Source organism: Mastomys coucha, unplaced genomic scaffold (genome assembly GCF_008632895.1).
Source record: "Mastomys coucha isolate ucsf_1 unplaced genomic scaffold, UCSF_Mcou_1 pScaffold13, whole genome shotgun sequence".
Lineage (NCBI taxonomy): Eukaryota > Metazoa > Chordata > Mammalia > Rodentia > Muridae > Mastomys > Mastomys coucha.
In genome coordinates, this window is record NW_022196895.1 from 61640324 (window position 1) to 61649036 (window position 8713).

Consider the following 8713-nt stretch of genomic DNA (forward strand, 5'->3'; position numbering starts at 1 on the left):
GGGAAGATAGCTCAGCCAGTGCTTGCAAAGGCAAGCGCAGGGACCCCGTGTGTGTACTCCAAAACTCCCATTAAAAAAGATGGAGTATCCTGGTGCATGCTTGTAATCCCAATGCTATGGCAGGGATGACAGTAGATCCGGGGGCTTGCTGGTCATCCAGCCTAACCTACTTGGTGATCTGTACAAACAACAACAGCATGGTTCAACGTGGCTCAGAGGGTGCTTGCTATACACCTGAGGACCTAAGTTTAATCCTGAGACTCACCCACACAATGGGAGGAGAGAACAGATTCCCGCAAGCTGTCGACTGACCCCCATATCTGCATTGTGGTGAATACACATGAACACACACCACCACCACCACCACCACCACAACAACAACAACAAATTTAAGTTAATAAGATGGACCTGAGGAGCAATATCCAAGGCTGTTGTCATCTGGCATCTACACGAAAAGACACATATGTACATCTACACACACACACACACACACACACACACACACACACACACACACCATGACCCAGAATGATACCTAAGTGCTCGGTGTGTATTTGTAAGTGAATTCATTTCAAGCCTCATGCCCCAGAGAGCGAATAGCCCTTTTCTATGTACTGTAATCTATTTTTGTGGGAGCCCTAATGACAGAGGAGGGAGCTTTCTTATGCGTAGCCTCATGGTTCTTAACCCTAGAGGCTCATGGAGGCTCGTTAAGGTCCCTTGGAGAGAATTTATTTATTGGGACTTTTTGGATGTGTGTGTGTGTGTGTGTGTGTGTGTGTGTGTGTGTGTGTGTTTGTGTGTATGTATATGTATGTATAGGAACCAGTGTTCATTCTGTAGCTCAGATTGGCCTCAAATGCACTGAGCAATTCAGGCTGGCCTTGAACTCACCATCCTTTTAGTTTGCTCTCCCAAATGCTGGCATTAATTAGAAGCAGGCGTCTCTACTGCAGCTTTCAGGTCCAACAGAGGCTTCCTGTCCTAACCTAAGTTGGGCTCATTGAATTAGGTTTTCTGGGGCTGGGGACCAAGGAAATGACTTTCATAAGTGCTCCTAGCTAGAGCTGAAGAACCACTCACTAATCTTCGAGCAACTTCCCCACCTCTGATGATCTCTGTGTGGATACTGTGGAGCCTCAGCTCCGTCTATCTTCCAGCCTCTGTGGGAAACAGTGAAAAGTTCCCAGCAGGCATTCTCAGGCTACTCTCTTTTTGGAGCACCAGGGAGCTTTGACAATTCTCAGCCCTGGGTCCCATGTCCAGATTCTGATTTGGTGTGCCTGGGTGTCTCCTGGACATTTGTGATGGATTCTCGCTGTAGGCAGGACTTCTCAAACTTGAGGGACACTGGTCGCTTGGAGGGTGTTATCCATCCTCCAAGGGGATTCACCATCCAGTGGATGCATGGTCCACTGCCAACCTCCTCCTCTTCAGGGTTGCTGGGGAAGGCATGAGTTTGACTCCCTAATAAGTTCTTAGGTCTGTTTCCCTTTTTGAGACAGGGTCTCTATGCAGCCTGTTCTCGAACTAGTTATGTAGACCAGGCTGACTTGGCTCAGAATTCACAAAGACCCACCTGCCTGTGCTTCCCAAGTGCTGGGGTTAAAAATGTGTACCAGCATTCCCTGGCTTTCCAATGTCTCAGGCTTGTTTGGAATTCCTCTTTTCACACAGACTCTTCTACATTCCTAGAGGTAGTGGGTCAGCCACCATGAGCAAGTATTTAAAACAAATGAAGTCATCCTACGTCCTTGAGATCTGGCTCCAGAGCTCAAGGGAATTTAGAATTTAAACAAACCAGCTGTGACCCAAGGGCCTAGAGTCTAGGGTCTAGACAGTCACTGTGTGTGGATCATAACTGGGAAATCTAATCCACCTGTTGATTACCCCAGAGGAGTTCCCCTTCCCTCAACCAGACAAGCTGAGCCTCTGTCTTGCTTTCCTCTTGTTTTTCAGTGAAAATGGGACTGTGCTATATTTCTCAGAGTATTACACCAAGCCCTACTGTCGCTGTGGCCCGTTCCTTGTGGGCCTCTTCCTGAGCATGTTTATGCATTCAGACCACCCTATAGACATTCTCAAAACTAAGGTATGTCGTCCCCTTGTCTGTAAGGGCACATGGCTGGCCGGGATTGCTGTGGCCTCTCTGGCTTGGCTCTTCCAAGCCAAATGCCGGTGGAGCCAGGCTGCTGGATTTGATACTGTGCTTCCATATGCTGTGTGCCCATACTAAAGCTGGAGGAGGACCCTTCTTCTAGCCCGAGTCCCATCCTCCTTTCTGAGCCAAAGGATGGAGAATCCAATTGAGCTATTGAGACACAACTGTTGCCTCCAAGGCCTCAGCTGGCCTGACCTTCAAAGGCCTTGGCTTTGTCATAGATAGATCAGAGTAGCGGCCCCCCCCTCCTTGAGAAATCTTGCATCACTCGTGGTAACATCAAGGAAAAGGATTTTTCTGGGTGAGGTGGTACATGTCTGTAATCCAGCACTCAGGAGGACCAGGATGATGGCTGGCTCCAGCCTGGGGAGACATAATGACAAACTATTTTTTTTTTTTTTTTTTAAATTACCCTAACAAACAAGGAAGCAAATAAAAAGATTCCTCAGGACAGGCGGCTGTATGGAAGAGTGTATCTATTCCATGTTGGTGTTTTAGTGATCTGGAAATGTATTATCTGGCTGTAGGATGATAACACAACACCGTCAAAGTGATCCTTGAACACAACCCAGGTCACATGAGGCTCCAGGGAGAACAGGATGTTAACAAAGGGGGAGAAGGTAAGGTGACGAGGAAGCATTAGGGAGCCACATCAAGGGCCAGTGTCGGGGTGGGGACCTGGAGCTAGGGACACAGGCAGACTGAGCTAGAGAAGCAACTCAGTTGGAAAAAATTAGGACTCTGGTTCCTACAGGAGGAAGCTGAGCATACAGTGGCTGCAAGAGATGAGACAGGAGAGGGGCCCTGTGAGTAGACAGGCAGGTCAGGATTGGGGGACAGCACTGGCTCAGGCGTGTTCCTGGAGACTGTAGACCCGGTGACACCATAGAAGCAACAGAGGGCAAGGGGCTTAGACTGACTGAGTGGCAAGTTCCTGTCAGTTTACTTTCCTGCCACACAGCCCAAACTAGGGAAGATCGCTGAGCTCTAAGTAGATCTCAGAGACAAGATGGTAGGCAGCCTCTTACCTCAGCATAGCCGTCACGACAGCTTAACAATCGCCGCCCAGAGAAACAAAAAAGCCTTGGGAGGTAAGTCTGGGTTGAAGAGATCAAGGGATGTGGTGTAAGATCTAAGACAACCCAAGCCACGATATAACTCACATCTGTTCTTTGAGCTGGAAGTTGTTCTCTCTTCCCATGCCTCCTCCCTGCCACTGAGGCATCCTCTTTGATTAAAGGACAGAGTGGGATGTTAGAAGTGGAGGGAATGTTGGGAAAGAAAGCTTCCTTCTAACTAATGATATATTTGTTAGAAATTGCAAAAACAAAACCAAACCAAAATAAAACAAAACAAAAAAAACAGTGTGAGTTTTAGCTTTTAGCCAGGCTTTGCCTCAGGTACCGGACCAAGGGAACCATGACATATCCCCAGGAACTGACATCTTTCAACTCATGGACCATAGACTGCCAGTTTCCCCTGCATGGTTTTGTATGCATGTGTGTCATTCTGGGAGTTGCTATCCTGTGTAGACATTTGTACATGTCACCACAGTCAAGGAACAGAGCTCTTCGGTTACCAGGAACCCTTAAACCCTCAACCCACAATCCACCTTTAAACCTAGACTCACAATCTATTTCTCTGAATAGACCGAGGGTTATTAAAAATGAAATGTGCAAGAGTAGCAGAGCAACTGATGGGGGTGGGAAGGGGTCCAGAAGGAGGGGGGATGGGTATGTGTGCATTAGTAGGGGACGAATATGATCTAAGCATGTTATACTCATGCACCCAAGTGTTATAATGATCTAACAACAGTTGGACATGCAGAGTCAATAGATCACTCAATAGGTCATTACTTTGCACAGTGACACTTCAACTTTTGAGGTAGGGTCTCTCGACGTAGCCCAGTTGGCCTTGAACTCATAGATCTGCCTCGGTCTCCGGAGCAACAGGATTACAGGCATATTCGCCATACCCAGCTCATCTCATCCCGTTATAGTCACATGCCCTCCACCCCCATTGTTACTAAGCCCTGCCTAGCCTTAAGCTGATTTTTTTAGTCAAATCTGTAGTGACTGAGGTTTAGATATGGAGATCTGAAGTGACAGAAATGGCACCAGGAAGCCTGTGCTGAAGGACGCAGTGATTCATGAGCTGTGAACTGCCTCTCGATCCCCTCAGGTGTGGGCCATGCTGGGCTGGATTTTCTCTCTGCTGACCCTCTTTGCAGTTGTCGCCCTGGCCTACGTAGCGGATGATACCTCTCCGACCTCTTCCACGGCTGCTGCCGTGTACCAGGCCCTCCATCGGACCCTGTGGGCAGCGGCTGTGGGCTGGGTCATCTTTGCCTGTCAGGAAGGCTATGGAGGTAGGAGGTGGCCACTGGCTTTGCTCTTGGGCTCACACACCCTTTTCCAGAGGGTGGCAAAGTTAAAATACAAGGTGTGTACCTGGAGGAAGGGATGAGTAATTGACACCAACCCAGAAAGACCAGTTTGTCTCTATCCTTGGGGTAAATAACTCTTATGTATTATTTTCAATTTTTCTGTTGGTTTATGCACTAAGGGAGCAGATCCTGAAAGACAAGGTTTGGGCCTCTCCAGGAAAGGTAGTTTAGGGGCTAGATAAGGACTCTGAAAAATAGTGAGAAAACGATATAAGGTCGTAACCGGGAACAAGGCTCCTGGTCATAGCCACCTCAGACCTCAGTGTCCATCTGAGGGGAGGAGCATAGTCACTAAGACCGCTTCTACAACCAGGGAGACTGTCTTTTGTGCTGCTGGCTTTTGATGTGCAGAGGGGCAGGCCGATGAAGGGCATATATAGAAAGCAAGGAATTTTCTCCTGTTTACAGATCTGTTCGAGCCTCCTGACATTTTCCTCTCTTTCTCTGTTGGGCCTGGATGAGGTAAAGAGGTATTGCCAAACCCCACTCGGAAAAATCTATCTCTGTTTCCAAACTTCCTTGGATCCTTAAAGTCATGGAACAGAGCCCAGGAGGAAGCAAGGCAGCTGGATACTCTAGGGCCCTCCCTGGATGAGTTTAGAGTTTGGCTGGGGATGAAAATGCTCAGCCTCAGCGAAGGTGGTCCCGGCCACCCCTGCCAACAGAGCGCGCGTATTCCAGGCCTCCTGGAAGCAGTCACCAAAGGGACCCCAGGTGCTGGCAGTGGTCCAGGGCTGGGCTGAGTGTCTCCAGGTTTATTCACATCGTTGCACATGTGTGTTCATGCATTTGTTTTGTGTCTGACAGTGGTTCTATATATTTAGGATCCAACAATAGATAAGAAAGAATTCTTTGCTTGCAAAGCCTTGTAATAGGGGGTTGGCCAGAAAGAGGAAAGGAGATAGATGCCAGAGACAGAGTAGGGGCTGGAGAGATGACTCAGCTCTTAAGGGTTTATTGCCGCCTATGTTCCTGTTTGGTCCTAGCACCCGTGTTGGGCAGCTCACAATCATCTCTAGCTCTAGATTTGGGAGGTCTACCATCTTCTTCTGTTCTCCAAAGGACACATGCACATATGTACACACACACACACACACACACACACATGCAAACACAATACACTCACACTTTTTTTTTTAAAGAAGATTATTTATTTTATGTATATGAATACACACTGTAGCTGTACAGATAGTTGTGAGCCTTCACCTTCATCTGGTTGTTGGGAATTGACTTTTAGGACCTCTGCTTGCTCCAGTCAACCCTGCTCACTCCGGCCCAAAGATTTATTTATTATTATACATAAGTACACTGTAGCACCAGAAGAGGGCGTCAGATCTCATTACGGGTGGTTATGAACCACCATGTGGTTGCTGGGACTTGAACTCAGGACCTTTGCAAGATCAGTAGGTGCTCTTACCCGCTGAGCCATCTCACCAGCCTCCTCACCCCCCACACTTTTAAAAAGAGAATCCCTGCAATGTGTCAGGTAGCATCAGGGACCAGAGGCAGGCCTGTGACTGTGTGACTCTGCACTTCTTCCTGGCAGGTCCCGTGAAGCGCATGCTCTCCTGTGGCATCTGGAGTCTCCCCGCGAGCATTAGCTATGCCTGCTACCTTGTACACCCCATTGTGATCATTCTCTATAATGGGCTGCAGGAGACCCTTATTCACTACACGGACACCAACATGGTAAGCAAATGCCCGGCTCTTGGTCCTACCCTGGCTTGCCACTCGCTCTTCATGAGCATAGCTGGCTTTGTTAGAAGCTGGCTTTGTGTTATTCTAAAGTTGCCCTCTCTGGTTTAGCTGAAGGAGTGGGGTGGGGCTTTAGTCTAGGGCAAACTCTTCTAATGTTTGGAACCCCCCCTTTTTTTTCCCTGGTCTGCTTCATGGAGTTGGGGTAGCATACTCTCAGATCCAAACGCGGGGGTGAGGGGCATGGACTAAGCTGTCCACCATGCCCTCTGTCCGCAGCTCTATCTTTTCTTCGGACACTGCGTGCTGACCTTCCTGTGTGGGCTGGCTCTGACCCTATTCATCGAGAGGCCGTGGCAGGAACTGAAGTGGGGCCTCTGGGGACCAGAGCCTGTTGGGCCGTGAGCATTCTAACTGAAACCCATGAGAAGCACAGGCCCTCTGCTGGCCGTGAGCACCGTGGTCCTTGGAATATGAATCTGATTCTGTGAACATTTACTATGTACAATGCGGACAGATAACCTGTGTTCTCTATAAAAAGCAATTCTATGATGATTTTTTTTTGGGGGGTACTTGTACAGTAATGTTTCTTTCTCTTGGCTTGGATTTGATTTTCTGTATCAGTGACTGACCATAGTGTTAAAGTATTAAAATAGAGGGCAGACCCGAAGCATGAAGAGGCATATAGTCATGTTCTTTTCCTACATGACCTTAGCTTTTTGTGATTTGAAAACAAAATGTAGTAGAAACTACTTTAAATAAAATTGCATATTTAAAGAAAAACAAAACCAATCAGCAGTAGCCAAAAATTTACATAGCTAGGGACTCTCCAATGGGAAGAGAGCAAATAAACAACCGTGGAGCTGTAACCAATCACGTGGGCTTGGCACTTATGCCTCTAGGGAGTTAGTTCCCACCTGAAGTGCCTGGGCCACACAGGGGTTGGAGCTGCCCAATAACAACTAGTGTCTGCTCAGATTCATTGTAACACTTTAGTGTGCCTCAGATGACACTTTATCATTGAACAGTTGCCTAATGTAGTACACAGTATCATCATTTGAGCCTTGAAGCTCATGTGGTTTCTAATGCTTTTATTCTCATGAAAATCACACACATAGCTTTCCAGAACATCCTATAGTAATCCCCGTCCCTCAAAGTGTTGCCTTTTGAGAGAGAACGATTTCTAGGGTTATTGGGGATCACTGAGGTACGAGGCCCCAGCTTACTGACCAGTGTCCTTATAAAAAGAGACACACGCAGAAAGAAGGTGAAATGAAGACACCGAGCGAAGACGACCACCTGTCTTCCATCTCAGGAAGGATCAGACACTTCAGGAAGCTTCGAGAAGCCTGCTTTAGAGCTCTAGAGAAATTTGCCGCTCCCCTCCCCTCACCCCCCAACCACACGATGGACGTCTGGCTGACAGCAGCATGAGACAGACAGACGTTTCTGTCGTCTTAAGCCACTTAGTTGCAGTATTTTGTTATAGCGGCCCTAGGAAGCTAGAGTGCTCCTCTTAATCTTCAGAGATGCATTTCAGGAGTGTCCCCCACCCCCCTGCCTCCCCTAGGATGCTGGCTGAAGCTGCAGACTATCAACCCGTGTATCCTGTTTTTCTGTATTCATATACGCCTATGATAAAAATATAACTTGTAAATCAGGCAAAGGAAGAAAGAAACAACTAATAGTAAATAACTCATGTTAGGATAACTATAATATATTGTGTAACTTTGTAAGCAATATACTGCAATAAATGTTTTGCGAGTATGGCTCCTCCTCTCTTAAAGAGAGCCCTTTGTACTGTCTTTTTGGCTGTCTGAATTGGCAGCATCGCTATTCTTGAGCTTTGGGGTGTAGTTATTAACTACACTTGGGATTACCTAGACATAAACTCTGAGGTGTCCTGTCAATCTCTGACAACTGGACCAAGAAGTGATCTGCCTTCGGGGAGGATATGGGTAGAGGCTACATCATAAACTCCTCTCGGGGAGGGAGTAAAAACAGGAATAGGTTCTGAAAAGTTTCGTCGTAACATTGTATAACAGTGTATAGCTGTGTAACTGTGGGGCAGGCAAAAAAAAAAAAAAAAAAAAAAAAAAAAAAAAAAAAAAAAAAAACAAACGCCAGGGAAAGGCAGACTGTTGGCAAACAAATAAACAACAAAACAAGACAAAAACCCAAGAGTGACGCTGGTTACAAGGTGCTCACGTCTGTACTGTACGTATTCTCTTAGCAGTTTAGTAAGCACAGAAGGAGAACCGTTGCCAGGCAAGTGGGCTAAACACACCACATCCTCCAATAAGGCATACGAGAGTCCATCCTGGCCTTTTCCAAGCAGCCTGGGAACGAAGCACAACTTCCGAGGCCTGGTTCCCCGCTGTGGGCAGAATTTGGCCTGCACTAGGGAAAAG

The 8713-nt window shown here is 47.3% G+C and overlaps 1 protein-coding gene across 2 annotated transcripts in view; it reads left to right on the top strand.

The window, feature by feature from the left end:
* The window catches only part of LOC116087275 (O-acyltransferase like protein), a 55468-nt gene extending 47376 nt beyond the window's left edge, over positions 1-8092 (top strand). For both annotated transcript variants that reach the window (XM_031365911.1, XM_031365912.1), the window contains 4 exons: positions 1960-2092; positions 4343-4529; positions 6154-6296; positions 6582-8092. In XM_031365911.1, the coding sequence (XP_031221771.1) occupies positions 1960-2092; positions 4343-4529; positions 6154-6296; positions 6582-6707 (589 nt within the window). In that variant the 3' untranslated portion in view covers positions 6708-8092. The remainder of the gene's footprint in view (positions 1-1959; positions 2093-4342; positions 4530-6153; positions 6297-6581) is intronic.
* Positions 8093-8713: the final 621 nt, after the last annotated feature.